The sequence below is a fragment of the Micropterus salmoides genome, unplaced genomic scaffold (genome assembly GCF_014851395.1).
Source record: "Micropterus salmoides isolate LMB-PRFRI ecotype aquatic unplaced genomic scaffold, ASM1485139v1 Ms_hic_scaffold_3, whole genome shotgun sequence".
Classification (NCBI taxonomy): domain Eukaryota; kingdom Metazoa; phylum Chordata; class Actinopteri; order Centrarchiformes; family Centrarchidae; genus Micropterus; species Micropterus salmoides.
The window spans coordinates 4,446,923-4,463,964 of record NW_024042261.1 but is presented as its reverse complement, the minus strand read 5'-3'; the positions used below and the strand labels follow the sequence as shown (position 1 = coordinate 4,463,964).

The following is a 17,042-nucleotide window of genomic DNA, read 5'->3' as shown; positions in this document are numbered from 1 at the left end:
CGATATGCAAATTTTTCTAGTGTTCCCACTGAACAGTTACTGGGACATTAACCGGAGGGCATTTGCATGACTAGATTTATCAGCTATATGAATAATATATATATAATAATATAGCCTATCAACTAATGTTACTAGATTTACTTTAGGCTAGGCTGTGAAGCCATTGCCGTGGTTACTATCTATAGACTGCCTTACGTTTACTGGTGGAGCACTTGTCTCGGTGTCTGTTCACATGAGAAGCGCAGAGCAACCAGGCCAGGCGACTAGGCAGGCGGAGTGTCGCTTCCCGTGTGAAAAGGCCTTAATACAGAACTATTTTGATCTGCATTTTTTCAGACTCAGTGTTTATATTCACAGATGGCTCCAAATATCCTGATACAGGGCATATCTCAGTGTATACCACAGAGCTGACTGCAATAGTACTGGCCCTGCAGTGGATAGAAGAGAGGGAAACAAATAATACTGTTATTGCATCTGATAGCTTGTCTGCACTAATGAGTATTAAATCTGGCAAATCATCATTTAGATCCAAAATCCTCAATGACATATTCCTTATATTGTACAGGATGGAGCTAAAGGGTTTATCCACATGCTTCCTTTGGGTTCCTGCTCATGTTGGTGTGGAGGGAAATGAGCAGGTGGATATTCTGGCCAAAGGAACACTCAAAATCAAACAAGAAAGAAGAAACTGATTTAGATAAAAGATTTTTTGGTTTGTTTGTTTGGTTTGACTTTTTTCTGTGTTGTTTATTTGTTTTATTGATTTTTCTGCTTAATCTGTCGTTCTACACTCCAGTCCAGTTGGTGGCGGTAATGCACCATTAAACTGCCAAACAGAAGAAGAAGAAAAGCGAGCGAGAGCGAGAGAGCGCGCGCGTGTGTGCGCGCGTGCACGTGCGCGTGTGTCCGGACCTTTATAGATACAGTCAATGGTCCAGATCGATCGCACCGGGCCGACGGGAGACTAGAAGACAGGACGATAAGACTGGTATGTACCGTTATTTGACTTGGCATTTCAGGAATATTAAGTGCAGCGACAGTGACGTGCAGTGTCCCCTTTGCAGTCTGTTTACAACACGCTGAAGTTAGCTAGCGATTCGCCAGTTAAGGGCAACTTGACTTAACTTTGCTTTGCCACCTCTGACTGTTGTGAAAGCGTGTTAGACATTCAGGTAAAACCTTAAAGCCTTGGCAGCAGAGCGGCGTATTTACAAACGAAGAGCAAACTATGATATTAGATAAAAACGAATAAGTCAAACATAATCCTGGCTGAAGGCAGCTCAACTGAAGCTGCCACATTCAGGAAGACTGAAAATGTGTGACAGTGTGAATGCCTAACAACAGGTAACGTTATAAAATGAATATGTTAATTTGATGTGTTCTTATGATGTGTATGACAATTTCCTAAAATGTAGTGTAGGCAATGTCTTTCTAAAACTCTTGTTGTCATTTGTTGAAAACTGTCTTTACATACCAAAACGTACTAAAAAGTTAGGCGCTCTGAACAAGAGAGAAAATAAACCGAGTGGATCTAACGTTAGTTCAATAAACACGGCCTTTCTTGTCTGTACTTGTGTTCTTGTGAAACGTCATCTTTTGTGGCCCAAGTTCTGTCCCAATACACAAGTTCGCATTTTGGCAAGAACCGAGGATGCATCGGTTGGTAACTTGTGTGAACTTGACGGCAGAGATATCTCTTCATTCATTTCAGCATTCAAGCAAGGGATGGAAAGAAGCTGAGAGAGAGGCCAAAAGCAGAACGTTTGTAGTATTGTTTTTTTTGTTTGTTTGTTTTTACTATTTTTGTACGGTATTTCATCACTGGCCCTGCGATGGGCTGGCGACCTGTCCAGGGTGTACCCCGCCTTTCGCCCGATGCCAGCTGGGATTGGCTCCAGCCCCCCGCGACCCTGTACGCAGGATAAGCGGTTGACGATGGATGGATGGATGGATGGATTTCATCACTGTTCTCACTTCTGAGAAGTTTCTAACTGTGTAACGTTAGATGTTGAATATTGGCAGTTTTACTAAAATTGATGGCAAATTGAAAACGTGTTTTTGGAGTTGGTAACACCAAATTCTGTGACCATCGTATTTTGTGACTCTAAACTAGTGGTTCTCAACCTTTTTTGGGCCAGCGCCCCCCTGTCCATTATCCAGGTCCCTTACCGTCCCCCATCAAAAAAGATGTTGGCTATTTGCCCTGAATATTGTTGTTTTTTTTATTGTTGTTGTTACTATTGTTATTAAAACATGGGAAAAACACATAATTGAATGACAAACAACATATTAATTCCCAGGTAACAATAAAAGCCATGTGAAAAGTAATTATATTTAATGAAAAGTAATTATATTTAATGAACAAGTGACTTTTCCTCCCAGAAACTGTGAGTGAAGCCACAGACTGTTTTCTTGGATAGGGCACTTACCCAGAAGATTTTGAGCATTAAACACTTAATTTCCTGCATTTTGGTGAAAGTTTCTGCCTTATCTGCACCATTTAATGGTGAAAATGTCTATTTATATAAAGGTAAACACAAAATTCAGGTTACAATTCAAAATATATAAATATAATGTAGTGAGGGTCTCAGGCATTCTTTATTGCTTTTAAATATTTTTCTCCTGTAGATCAACTTATTTAATATCATCCCTGCTGAGTCAACACACATGATTAAGTCTTACTTCCTCTTTTGTGGGGAAGTAACCTATTTAAATGTGTTTGTGGCCCCTTTTCATCGCAGTGATGAATTAATCTGTTTTAATTCAGTTATTGACTGGACTTTATTAGCTCATCTGTTAATAACTTATCATAACTCAGTGTTTCCCACAGAATGACAGTGTAACTGTGGTGCACCCCTACAGCGTGCTAGCCTCAAAAACCCAGCTGTATTCTAACATTAATTTAGCTCTCCTTATTAGCTGGCTAATAACTTTTAATGCTTGTTCTGACAATGACAGCGTTGTGTTGGACAGATTTGTGCAGCTGTGTTGATGAGAGAGAGAGGGCGGGTGACAGGATGTGCCCCGCGAATACGCGCTGCCTGCAGCTCTGCAATCAACTACAATTGTAATAGGCCTAGTAAAAGAAAATCCAACAACAATATGTTTGCTCATGTTCAAAACTTTATGCACATTCAGAATCTCTCCCACGTATCTGTGTTCTCTGACATGCAAAGAAAAATAGTCGTAATATTAGGAGACTAACGTCTTTAGCCTATTTAAAGAGAATTCAGAATATTTTACTACATGCCCTGCACTGCATTATCTTGCTGATTCGCTGGAAGTTTCCCCTCGCCGTCTAACAGACAGAACTGAATGAGACGAGGAGGCGCTCATGCCAGGGGGAAAAAAACTAAGTTCAGTTTCTAACGTTACATTTTTATAGCCTGCTGAAACTACTGTATATGTCTGCTTTGGCTCAAACTGTCTGCGACTCACAGCGCGAGGTGGGTCCACGTCACTCGCTGGTGTCGCAGCCAAGTTGCTTTCAGTTTGAGTCCGACAGCAAAATACCCGTCTTGTAAATGTGTAACCACTGCGATAACCAGACGTTCACGGTGTATTCCTCAGAGAAATAAACACTTTCCCACGGTAATACCAAGAAAGAGAGCGTCACATTTCCAGTTTACACAGTAGTAACACAGAGTTTACACAGTAAACGCCATGAGGGTAAAATATTACAGATGATTCACTGACTTCCCGTTCCCGTGAAGGCAGCACGGAGCTGCACCACAAGTAGCTGACGGAGAGAAAATACAGTCTCGTCCAGTCACAGTGGACTAAACTGGCAGGTTTTAATGGGGCAGACCAGTTTTTTGCAAGTAGTTTAAAGTTCAAACTCGTATTGTTGTGAATCTTACGGGAGCGCATTGCATTCACCAAAGAAAAAAAAAATAGACACCTTATCTCATAATTACGAGATATTTCTACAAGTGTTGAAGTATCATAAGCAGGATATCAATGATTAGTGGGGTGATTTTTGAGACACTACAGCCTGTAATAGTGTAGTTACTGAATTTTAAAAATAGGCCTACCTAATATTAGGTATGCAAAAGTCTTTTTCCCCCAAAACTAAGTGTATAACCAGCAGTATATTATTAATGTGTAAGGTGATTTTGGGGGCACTACATTGTATAAGTGTGAAGTTATTGAATATCTCTGCAGAATGTGTTTTCGGTGTTGCACTTTGTAGACGTCTCACAGCCGGCTGCACGTAGAGACCAGTGTTATTTGTGCTGCTCCTAGGAAGACACATTTATGTGAAAATGTACTTGTAGCTTGTTTTCTACTTAACTATGATAATAAAGAGGCGTCGTTTGTGTTTTAAACACGTTTTGCTACAAGTTATTGATCCCGGAAGTTTGAATCTGTGAATATATTTCCAACTTTACTGAACTCTGTAATAAATGGCACCTTTCCAGTTATCTGTAATTACGTGATCCTGGTCTCGTAATTATGACATCTATTCTCATAAATAAGACCTTCCAGCTCACAGTGCATGTCAGAGCAAATGAGAATCATGAGGTCAAAGGAACTGCCTGAAGAGCTACAAAAAAATTTCTGCTGCACTTAAGGTTCCTAAGAGCACAGTGGCCTCCATAATCCTCAAATGGAAGACGTTTGGGACGACCAGAACCCTTCCTAGAGCTGGCCGTCCGGCCAAACTGAGCTATCGGGGGAGAAGAGCCTTGATGAGAGAGGTAAAGAAGAACCCAAAGGTCACTGTGGCTGAGCTCCAGAGATGCAGTCGGGAGATGGGAGAAAGTTGTAGTAAGTCAACCATCACTGCAGCAATCCACCAGTCGGGGCTTTATGGCAGAGTGGCCCGACGGAAGCCTCTCCTCAGTGCAAGACACATGAAAGCCCGCATGGAGTTTGCTAAAAAACACCTGAAGGACTCCAAGATGGTGATAAATAAGATCCTCTGGTCTGATGAGACCAAGATAGAACTTTTTGGCCTTAATTCTAAGCGGTATGTGTGGAGAAAACCAGGCACTGCTCATCACCTGTCCAATACAGTCTCAACAGTGAAGCATGGTGGTGGCAGCATCATGCTGTGGGGGTGTTTTTCAGCTGCAGGGACAGGACGACTGGTTGCAATCGAGGGAAAGATGAATGCGGCCAAGTACAGGGATATCCTGGACGAAAACCTTTTCCAGAGTGCTCTGGACCTCAGACTGGGCCGAAGGTTTACCTTCCAACAAGACAATGACCCTAAGCACACCGCTAAAATAACGAAGGAGTGGCTTCACAACAACTCCGTGGCTGTTCTTGAATGGCCCAGCCAGAGCCCTGACTTAAACCCAAGTGAGCATCTCTGGAGAGACCTGAAAATGGCTGTCCACCAACGTTTACCATCCAACCTGACAGAACTGGAGAGGATCTGCAAGGAGGAATGGCAGAGGATACCCAAATCCAGATGTGAAAAACTTGTTGCATCTTTCCCAAAACGACTCATGGCTGTATTAGATCAAAAGGGTGCTTCTACTAAATACTGAGCAAAGGGTCTGAATACTTATGACCATGTGATATTTCAGTTTTTCTTTTTTAATACATTTGCAAAAATTTCTACATTTCTGTTTTTTTCTGTCAAGATGGGGTGCTGAGTGTACATTACTGAGAAATAAAATGAACTTTTTTGATTTTTGGAAAATGGCTGCAATGAAACAAAGAGTGAAAAATTTAAAGGGGTCTGAATACTTTCCGTACCCACTGTAGATGTGTTCTCTATACTGTAGCCTTTGTTTGATTATGATTATTATTGTACAAGTAAGCACATCCTGAGCATTGTCCAGAGTCAAATTCCTTGTATGTGTACATATACCTGGCAATAAAGCTGATTCTGATTCTAAATCTGAATAAAAATGGCGCCGTCAAGTCGGACACATTCTACCGGCGTGAGCTGAGATCAATGACTGATCTTGCGCAGTTAGCAAAGAAAAATGCAGCGAGACCAGGCAATAGTGTGGTTTCAACTTTGTGCAGCTAGAGAAAAGCAACTGCGTTCGAGATGACAGTGGCTGACTTTCACTGACTTGATAGTGTAACCAAAAGTGAAGCAAGCATTCGGGGTGGTGAGTTTACTTGCAAAGTCAATGCAAAGACGCGCAGAGCCGCGATTTCCTCTCGGGCAGCGCTAAGCAACGCAAAAGGGGTGGTGCCGGTGTTGTATTCCTACTGGTTTTCAAACTAAAGGCCCATTTATACTCCTGCGTAGGGTCTACGTGCGTACCTACGCATTTATACTTGTGCGTAGGTGTGGCCGTCATTCTGCATTTACACCCCAAACGCTAGTCAGCAGTAGCACTACAGCGTCCACCACGTTGACTTTTGCCGGCCGAGCAGGCTAACTTCCGGTTTAGCGCTCCACTAATGTAACTGGGGGTAAAATTGTAAATGTACGGCTCGCATTTTCAAATGTTACCGACCGAATGGATCACATTCTGATAGCAAAACGAGTCATTTCGCTCGGGTTGCGACGGTGAAATATATTGATTGTTAAAGCCGCTGTTTTGGCCGCTAGTAAATGTTACTTCAAAGCTCGGGGTACTTCCGGTCGGCTCGGAGGCATTGCGAGACCATTCAGAGCTTATGGTTCGCGTCGACTCGACGTGAAGTTACATTTTTTGGGAGGTGCATGTCAGGCGACGGCATAGCCTCTGCGTAGCCTGTTAGCCTACGCCGTCACCTACGCCGTTGATTTGACACAGAAGTATAAATTGCACTTAACTGGTTGCCGTGCGCGTGTTGTGTGCAGCAGCTGCGGACTGACTCCATCCCCAGATTCGTCACACATTCACAAACATGTTCCTGGTGAGTTTCAAGTCATCTTTAATCTACTGCGGCGATCAAGTGAGCACTACATTATAGCTCTTCATGGCCTCTCGCCTTGTTATATTTCTGACCTTTTAGTCCCATACACACCAGCACGTACCTTGAGATCCTCGGGCAGAGGTCTGCTGTCTGTTCCAGAGTCTCGACTGAAAACTAAAGGGGACAGAGCGTTTGCTGTCAGGGCCCCGAGGCTCTGGAACAGCCTGCCCGAGGAAATCAGGTCAGCTGAGTCAGTGAACTCTTGTTCTTAAAACATACTTTTATAGGAGAGCCTTTCCCGATCTTATTTGACTTTATTTTATCCCTTTTTATTTTATTGTATTTTACTAATTTTATATTAATCTGTATTTTAGTCTTTTCAATGTTTTCATGCTCTTATCTTGTTTTTTTTGTATTATTCTTTACACTTGTTAAAGCACTTTGTAACTTGTTTTTGAAAAATACTCTACAAATAAGGATTATTATTATTATTATTATAGCCACATACGAAAAAAGAAATAAAAGAAAATAGACTTTTTACAAAATCGCGTCAAGCTGGATTTGAACTCATCTGAGCAATAAGTAGCATCTACTCCCAGCTCTTAATGTTACCTGCGAGCTGATTGAGCAATCACAGATGACTGTCTTCCAGTCACGTATTGATTAAGCACGTCATCATCCAGGTAACACTTTGTTTGGCTGATCTAAAACATCTGGTTACCTTGAGCGATCTAAAAAATACCATAACATGTTTATCAAGGTGTTTTTCTCGAGGCTTCGGCAATATTGACCATTGCATTACAGCCCCCCTCACACTATCACACGGGAAGGCCTAAGGCATGGACTTAATTCACATCCATCCTTCCTATATTGTAGGCTATAGTAAAATACGAGGCACCCACTCTGACCTCTTTGCCAGTAAGTGCTCATCAATTCTGCGTTTTAATGCCGAGCTTTAGCTGCTCCAAATTATGACCCCAGCGTGGATATTATTTAATGCCATGATTTGACTCTCAACACAGGCCTGGCTCACAAGAAAGAACAGTGGATGTTTCATCTATATGATATTGTGTTGGTCATACTATACTCAGATTTAAAGGAAGCATATATAAAGTGAACAGGATTGGTCCGAGGACAGTATATTTAAACTAGTAAATTCTAATCCTGTAATTAATTGAAAAACAACCAGGCAGTTAATATGCAGACTTCAATATTTGTCAATTTATCATCATATGTCATCTCTATATATAACAGTGTTATCGTACATTGAATATTTTCCTCATACAGTGCAGGCCTACCTCATGCCTGTTGGGACTTGTCTTACCAAATAACCGTCACCAAATAATAGTGAAGTATTGATAAAGAGTCGGATCGTTAAGCAGTCTCAATAATGGTATTAATATCAATAAAAAATAATGATCCCCATCCCTAGTCATTAGCCTACAAAAGGTATTTGTGCATATATAGAATGCTCCAGTGAGGCTTCGCCACATACTCTACATTCTCACATATTTAACTGAGAATAGATCAGTTACCTGGGTTAGGTAATTTGACTCACGACCGGCATGCGGCATAAGCTAGCTAGAAAATACCATAGAATGGAAAATACACATTGCCAGGGAAATGTAGAATTAATAATGCTGGCGAGGATACCAGCTGCAAACAGTGCGTCTCTATTTTCTGTTACCAAGTAAACATCGATGACAGATGCTGTATCCAGGAAAGAAGTAGCCTAGTAACTGCGGAGGTAGTATGGGCGCTAAATATGTCTAATTCACATTATTTTTACAAATCATGTGCAGACACGGGCCTGCTCATTTTCTTTTGTCCGGTCATGAAAATGCATTGGTCAAAATGTGTATAAAACTATGTACTGAATTTCATTGTTATTGAAGTTATTGTAATTTTAGAGTTCTTCAAAATACTGTACCGCTGTTTCAAATGCTTTTTCAAATGACTGTACTGTGTAGAGCACAGTAAAGCACCCTATGGAGTTTTCTTGTAAACATGGGTTAGGGTTTCTGTTGTATTATTTTCACCAAAACACAGAACAGGTGTGTCTGAAGGTTCTCAGTCATCCAGGTCATAGTTATCCAAGGAAAGTTAAAATCAAGGGCAACTGGACTAGCTGAAGGTACTTGATGATGTTCCGCTTCTCTTCCTCATACACCAGAAAAGCAATCAGGTAAATGCTGTTTAATGCAGTGAGAAATGCAAAGACCTATATATTGGGGAAACGAAACAACCTCAACACCAACGCATGGCTCAACACACAAGGGCCAACTCCTCAGGTCAAGACTAGGCAGTTGACCTACATTTGAAGGATAAATGATACTCTTGAAGACCACCATGTACACATTTAAGACTGAGAGGACAAATGGTTTGAAGAGGTGTCAAGGAGGCCATTTATACCCGCCAATAATGGCTGTAGCTAATGTTGATTTTAGTATTCGAAGCTTCTATAGATTATTTCAACAATTCATCGATGCGTTGTGCTGACATAAGTTTTGTTTTACGGTGGACGGACGGAAACATTACAGAGTTATTGTTTTCTTTAGCTTGAAATAATCCCATACTGTCGCGATGTGCGACAGTAATGTCCGTGCGAAACAGTGTGCTGTAGTTATATGGATTAAATGAAGCATCAATGCAAAGAATTTGCGTCGATTCATTTTATTAATCGATTTAATCTATTTAATTGATGAATCGTTTTAGCCCTACCGCCAATACACACTTACAATTCTTTCCTTCCACTTTCCTAGGAAACTAAACAAACACATTTGGCCTCTTGTGAGAATGCCCATGACGGTCGTTCAGACTTGTCCTCAGGTGTCCAGGAGCACGAACCAAACGGTATCCATCATCTTGACTATGACCCCACAGAGGTTAAATAGCTGCGAGTCAGTCAGATCTGAAGAAGGCTCTCAGTAGAGCGGTGAATCATCTTTGGGTATCTTCAACCAGTCCAGTTGTCTTCCTTGGACAAAATAGATATGTGCTTGAAGTCTAACATCAGCTAACAGTCTGCATCTGCCCTGCCTTGCTAAATTGTTTTGGTGTTACTGCCACCAACAGTCAACAAGTAGTGTGAGACTGTTGGCAGGTATGTGCATCATCTCTTGCACATGCCCTTGCATGTACATGTGCATCCTCATAAAATACAACAAAACATTGCTCCAGGGTACCTTTTTAATTTTCTTTTGTTTAAGTTGTCTCACTGGATAACTGTTTTTCACAGAACGCTCCCTGACCGAAAGGCAGCAGAACAGAAGGATGCTGCCCAGATCACTGCACAGGTTGGTGACAAAAGTTGATACTGAAGATCAAATGTCCATGATGTGCAAACTGTCTGATGTAGTATTGAACTACAAGAAACAAGACAGTTGCAAGCCTTTAGAGTTATGTAAAGCTTTTGATGGGACAGTTAGGTCCTAGAGATGTGGTGACAACAGCTGCGCAGTCATGGGACTCAAAGTTTCTGCCGGCGCCGCTGCGTAAAGCTTCAGGTAATAGCCGAGTCCCAAGTAGCCGCCTACCCCTTTTACTGGCCTGGTGTGGGAACACATTTTGACAAATAAATGCAGGACCCGATTAAACGCCTGCTTTAGCTGCTTAGATAGTTAATACAAATATTGATGTTTAAGCACATGATCAATGTCAGTATGGATTTGCTCGTTAGATCGAATATATTCTCCACAATTCAATCTTTAAGTTCATTTAACGGAAACAACAAGTCCCAAAGTCTAAATCTTAGAGATTTACCAGTATAACCTGCATGGTACAGGTGCAAGGTGCAGACTCACGTTATCTTTGAAGTGCTTGTTAAGTCTGAATGTGTCCGGTCCTTGATTATTTATATTGCATTACTCTGTAAGGGTCCACCGATCAAAAGAATAAAAACAGCTTTTCCTAAAAATAATCCAAGTTTTGAAAACTGTCATGTGAAGTCCATCACTCTCTGTCTGCTAACTTCTGCCACCCTTCTCTTCATCCTGCACCCTGTTGTTGTTTTCGTTACGTTGCTGCCTTCAAAATAAAAGCGCATAAGCAGTCTGTCGGAGCTAGATCAAACGAATGTTGTTTATTTGATATTATTGGATCATTTTTATACAGGTAATGTTCTGTTTGAAATGAATAAACTGTTTCATAGTAGCCTATTTCAGTTTTGTGCAAGAGGAATTAAAGGCCTGTCCCAAATATTAGGCAGGGTCAATTAAATGATTTTAGCAAATAAAAGCCCGGGATATTAATCAAAGTTTTACGGTAATAACATATCTAATCCCTCTCTATTCATAGTTTTCAGTCACGTGACATTCGCGGTACCTGGAGGGCAAAACAACAGACCAACCTAGCGGCTCGCGCCGCGACTCCCCTCTTAGAGACGCCGCAAAAGCAGCCTCCAAGGGAGCGTTTTTCATGGAATGTGACGTCACGTGAAAACTATGAATAGAGGGTATGCGTTGATGTCACTTTCCCTTCCGGAACACGCTGAACTGAGTGGCAAAACATCTGTTACCATGGCTGCGTTTAGCAAATCGGCAATAAAACAAGTGATTATTTGCTCTAATAAAAGGCATTTGGACTCGACAGTGATCCTTACTGCTTACCAAAGAACCAGTGGTCCAGCTCTTTCCCTTTTTAGTTGTGTTTTTTGTGTTTTAGCTGATACAGGCTAACACTGCTGCTCGTCTTTCTGCCACTCCGTGAGCATAACTGCATTCTGTGACGTCATGCGCATACCCTCTATATTAGATTATTTGCAGGTCCAAAGAATCCACCACCTGATATTTAATTACATTAATTACTCTTACTGCACTAAAGATTGGTTTAATCAGAGTGTGCTGGTGCGGCTGTGATTTTGCCACACGCCTTGGACGCTGCGCGAAGTTGTTAAACGTCACTTCCTGTGTTCCCTTTGTGGCGCTACAAAGCACTTGGCGCTATGAGTATAACTGAATTTTAGCATGTAGATGTGTTCGGGGTGGGACAGTTATTAAGCACGTAAAGTTTGTTACAGATTTGAGCATGTACAGGGAAGTTACAACTTCCTGGGTCATGGAAAAGCGGTTAACTTTGCCGCTGCCGCAACACAGTTAACTGCAAACTCACAAGTTCTACAGCATGGCTTCATCAATGTGTTGAGAGTTTTCTGGGATAATTTTGAAGTTGATATGGCCAACCTGCTAGGAGTAGCCAATCATAGCGTAAAACGAGACAAAATTGCGATCGGACTAAATCCCTAGGAGGAGTTTGTTAAAGTAAAAAGTGTGTAAATCGCTAAAAACCATTACCATTAAATCCAAAATGGCCGACTTCCTGTTGGGTGTCGGGTATTGCTCCAAGAGGCTTTTTTTTTGTACTTCTGGACATGATGCATGTACCACAGAAATTTCGTTGCTTGTTTCATGCTCGGGCCCTAAAAATTCCTTCAGTTTCAATAGGGACGTCACACGTTTCGTGCTCGGGCCTTAAGAAAAATCCATGGCAATTAAAATTCTTTAAAGGGACACCGGATTGTGTAGGTCCAATCAATTAAATATCATTCAGTCTCATAAAATGTACTTAACTATTAATTTGGCTCTCTGATTAAAAATTAGATTATTAACTATAACTAAAATAAGCATATCTATAGCTAAAGGTTGAAAGATTTTGGAGTTCTAGCAGTGTTTTGCAATTAATTTCCACCATCCGCCCCGCCCCGCCCGCCGATATCCGTTCAAAACATAGTCGGACTTGCCACCAGCAAGATTTCCCAGCAACATTGCTCAAAAAGTTGGCTGTGTATCATCAGCTTTAGCCTGTCCCTCTGTCAACATACAAATGTATGCTGATGACACTGTTATATATGTGCATTCAAAAAACAAACAACAAGCTGCAAACAAATTAACTGCAGCCATGGCAAAGGTTTCTAACTGGTTAAATAATTCATGTTTACACTTGACTGTAAACAAAACTGTGTGTATGTACAACACAATGTTTTTGTTCATGGTGAAAAGATCACAGTGGTGTCTCATTTTAAATACCTTGGAATCATTATAGATTCAAAGATGACATAAAAAAAAAAATCACCAACACAATTAAATTCAGTTTGGCTAATTTTAGGCAAATCAGACCTAGGATCCATTTCAATAAACTACATTCTGAGGAAAGTCAGTTGCTGAGCGTGGGATCAAAGTAACCGTATTAGCTTGTCTCTGTGGATTTGCATCTGCAAGATTGTGAACAATACCAACTGAACCAACATCTGTGATGTGATCTGTGTGTTTTTCAGACAGCTGACTCAGCTATGCAGAGTATGGAGGTGGAAGAGGAGGGTGGATGTTTCATTCTACCCAGCCACTGACTTTCACTGCAGGACCTTCTGCTCCAGCACTTCGGGACCAGGTGCACAACTCAGTTTGATTCTTTATTGCTATTTGAGAACCATGACAACATACTGCTCTTAAAGAGGTCATATTATGCTCATTTTCAGGTTCAAAATCTTATTTAGGGGTTACGCCAGAACAGGTTTACATGGTTTCATTTTCAAAAAAACATTTTTTGGTCATACTGCACATTGCTGCAGCTCCTCTTTTCACCCTGTGTGTTGAACACTTTGTTTTAGCCATGGAGTGATGGATCTTTGTTGGGAGTGGCACATGCGCAGTTCCTAGTTAAGGACTACTAGCCAATCAGAAGCAGAGTAGGGCGGGTCGTGAGAAGCCCGTAAACACGGCTTCGGTTCAGCTGTATATGTTCCCCTTACCAGCTTAGCAACCTAGACTGGAGCAAGAGTGGTGAATTATTCTAATTTAATGTATCTTTTATCCATAAAGTTTTAACTGTGCACTGTCTCTACATCAATGTAACAACTTTATGTCCATTGACTGCCTGGAGGGTAGCTAATGTTTGGAAGGGAGAGGAGAGGCAGCAGGCAGACGTCTTGTCACTGTGTGCTGCAGCTCTGAGTGTTTTTCCACCGGTGTTTATGAGGACGTGTCGGACTAGTCGCTAGGTGAGCATTATGATGCATATTTTGCTGTGACATCGCAGAGAACAAAAGGAAAACAAGCTGTTTACATGCAGTTCAAAGCACTGTTTCTTGTGGGAGATGGGATCTCCCTTTAGGGTGAGGCTTTTTCACCATGTGCTTCCTGCAGGACGCTCCAGTCAGTACACTCAGAGCCTCCACTGCTTCAGGAGACCATTTCCTGAAGGAGCGTTTGGTTGTGGACTAGATACGTAACCATTGTAGAAATAAATAGGGTAGAAAATGCAATGGAAGAATAAAACAGACAAAAATATTAAAACACACATAAATAAATACATTTTAAAAAGAAGTAATTAATAAATAAAGTTGAAGATTATAATGGACAATAAATAAGGTAATTATTACAAAGGTGAATAAGTAAAGAAGCTAATTAATAGAGATATATACATTTATGTCTCATTGGATAATTTAATTACTGACTACATTTATTTATCTACTTTATTTTTTGTGCATTTAATCAGATGCTTATTTATTTATTGAGCATTTATTTATTTCTGTATTTATGGATCAATCCTCCATACTTCAATACCAAATACGCAAAAAAAGGCAAGATGCGCTGTCTGCTCAGTGTATTTTTAGAGAAACATACAATTATAAAATGTCCCATTGCCATCAAATCAAAATCGATCTTAAAATGTTTTTATATGATGCCTTGCACTGGGCCAGTACGACAGGATCTGGCCTATCAATGACAAAAAATGTTGTTTTGTAGGTGTTTTTGAAGACATTTTAGAGTGTATCATTTCCTGGAAAACTATTTTAAAATGTTGATGAAGCATCCTGCACTAGGGCCTGCATTAATTTAGTGTCCAATGAAAAGCTTTTTAAATTTTTATGACTGCTGAAAAATAGTGTTTCTGGGGCCAGACCCCACTGATTACTGCACGAAAGCACAACTTTTTTCATTGATTTTGCTGAAACTGAATCATATTTGATGGAGAACATCGTTGTTGCTGTAGCAAGTCAGCTAACTGTTGCTAGCTAGCTGACATTACCTAATTAGCTCAGTTAGCCTGCAACTACTAGTCAAATTAGCTTTCTCTGCCCATACTGGGAACTCGGAGCACCAGAGTGTGTTTAGGTTTACACCTTTACTCAAGCACTGCAGGTTTTCAGGCCAGGGGACATGGCGGGGAATGAAACTGCGCTCAACAGCCTCCCAGTGAACACGTCATAAACGGGACCGAACACAGCCTTGTTAGCTGACTCTGCCCCGTGGTGACAAGAGCCAAACCGTCAAGAAAACCACCTTCTTGCTGTATTCCCAGTGGTCAGATTGGCCTCCGTCTGTCTCGGAGTCTGTGCTCGGGTCCGGCTGCTGTGTTCACTCACTGGGAGCTGGAATCAATCCGCACAGAGTCTGCATGACTGGGTGGGGGCGGAACCACATTCAACTACTGGCTATACTGGCAATCAATATCTGCGACTAGATTCCTCACTAGCTGTGTGTTTTTATTGGAAACACGTAAACAGCAAATTGCACTGCGCTTTCCGTTTCATGGAAACTTTGTGCTTAAAGTAATCCCTGTGTATAATCCCCATTTTTACAGCATGTACCTGTAATCTGATTATGTCTTTATATTCTGTACTTTAACGGAATGCAGTTACTTTATTTTTGTATCCTGATTACGTAACGCCATTACATGTAATCCATTACTCCCCAACCGTGCCAGTAGGTGGCGGTGTGACCATGAGCAAATATGAGATTGTAGATCTGTTCAGGGTGGGACTTTTATGAAACGTGTAAAATTTGGTACAGATTTGATCATTTACAGGGAAGATACAACATTTTCCTGTGTCTTGGCAAGGTGTTGACCTTTGCCGCCACGGACACACTGTTTACTGAAAGCCCTAAAGCTTCACAATAGCATCATCACTGTGTTAAGGCTTTTCTTGGACAGTTTTGAAAGTTGATATTGCAAACATATCACAGCATGAAGCATGGCTCCATGACTTTCAGTGACTGATGGCACATGGATGTGGTCAAGGTGGGACTGTGATCACACCTGTCAAATTTGGTAGAGATGTGAGCATGTACACTTAAGTTATAACAACTTCCTGTTTCTTGGCGAATCATTGATATTTCATGCCACGGCTGACCTGGTTGACCAAAACTCACCATTTGTACATGTAATTATCGATGGCATAAGACTATACAGCAAAAATTTGAAGTTGCACGGACTTATTCTGTAGGAGGAGTTCATTAAATGCGGAGTGTGTAGATCGCCAAATATGAAAATAAAATCCAAAATGGCCGACTTCCTGTTGGCTGTTGACCCGCCTGGCCTGTGTTCAAAGTTTTGTAAGTTTTCGAGAACGTTGAAGGCACAGAAAGCAACTAATCTCATGAAAAACTTATTCCATGTAAACAATTAATGCATTTAGAAAGACTAAAAACATACACATTTAAAACTGACCACTGCAAGTCAGTGGGAAGTGAAAACCACACAGGTGTTTGAAGTTGAAAGGAATTATCACTGCTGCTGGAGGTCTGATTCATAAGATCTGCTTGGGGAGAGTTTGAAGGAGTCACAATTTGATCCCTTGTTGAGACAAAAAGTGTATTTGGTTAAAAAAAAGCTTTTAGTTAAAGCCTGAGTAGCTGAGCATAAAAATATACATCATGTGTCCAAACTCCAAACAGAAAGGAAGATATAGCAAGTTAAAGAATTAGTGACAGGGGGAAAACTCAGGCTGAAGTTAGACCAGGGAGTCAATGAGGCACGACTGTGACTTACCTGTCAATTAAGGTTCACATCTAAAAAACTAAACCACCACTGAGAGCCACACAGAGAGCCACAGCTCTCACGCTAATAAAGACCGAAGATAACAAAAAATCCCAAATCCTAAATGGCTGACTTCCTGTTGGCTGTTGACCTGCCTGGCCTGTGTTCAAAGTTTTGTAAGTTTTCGAGAACGTTTAGACCGCCAATAATGAGATTTATTTGCAGAAATATTTCTTCCGTTCAGTATTGGCGTCAATAGCACATTTCTGGCTGATGGTCTTGTTTGTAGGTTATTTAGAGGAATCTGTATTAAACTTAGTTTTATGTCCTCACACATTCAGAAGCTTTTGTGTTTTTGCTTTACGACAAGCACAGCTCCAAGAATGCTGCAACCCTAACCCTCTCAGGAAACATGCCTAAACCATATAGTTAAACTCTGTTTTAAAGTGGAATTCTTATGTCAGACTCTCATG

At 41.0% G+C, this 17,042-nt stretch overlaps 1 protein-coding gene across 3 annotated transcripts in view; it reads left to right on the top strand.

Annotated features, from left to right (window-relative positions):
• The first annotated feature begins 866 nt into the window (after positions 1 to 866).
• nlrx1 (NLR family member X1) overlaps positions 867 to 17,042 on the top strand; it is a 63,043-nt gene continuing 46,867 nt past the window's right edge. The window contains exons 1-3 of one of the 3 annotated variants that reach the window (XM_038693060.1): positions 867 to 988; positions 10,052 to 10,109; positions 13,085 to 13,197. In XM_038693060.1, coding sequence (XP_038548988.1) covers positions 10,087 to 10,109; positions 13,085 to 13,197 — 136 coding nt within the window. In that variant the 5' untranslated portion in view covers positions 867 to 988; positions 10,052 to 10,086. Of the gene's footprint in view, positions 989 to 1,059; positions 1,345 to 10,051; positions 10,110 to 13,084; positions 13,198 to 17,042 lie in introns of those variants that run through there. The other 2 variants (XM_038693061.1, XM_038693062.1) reach the window with 2 other exon arrangements.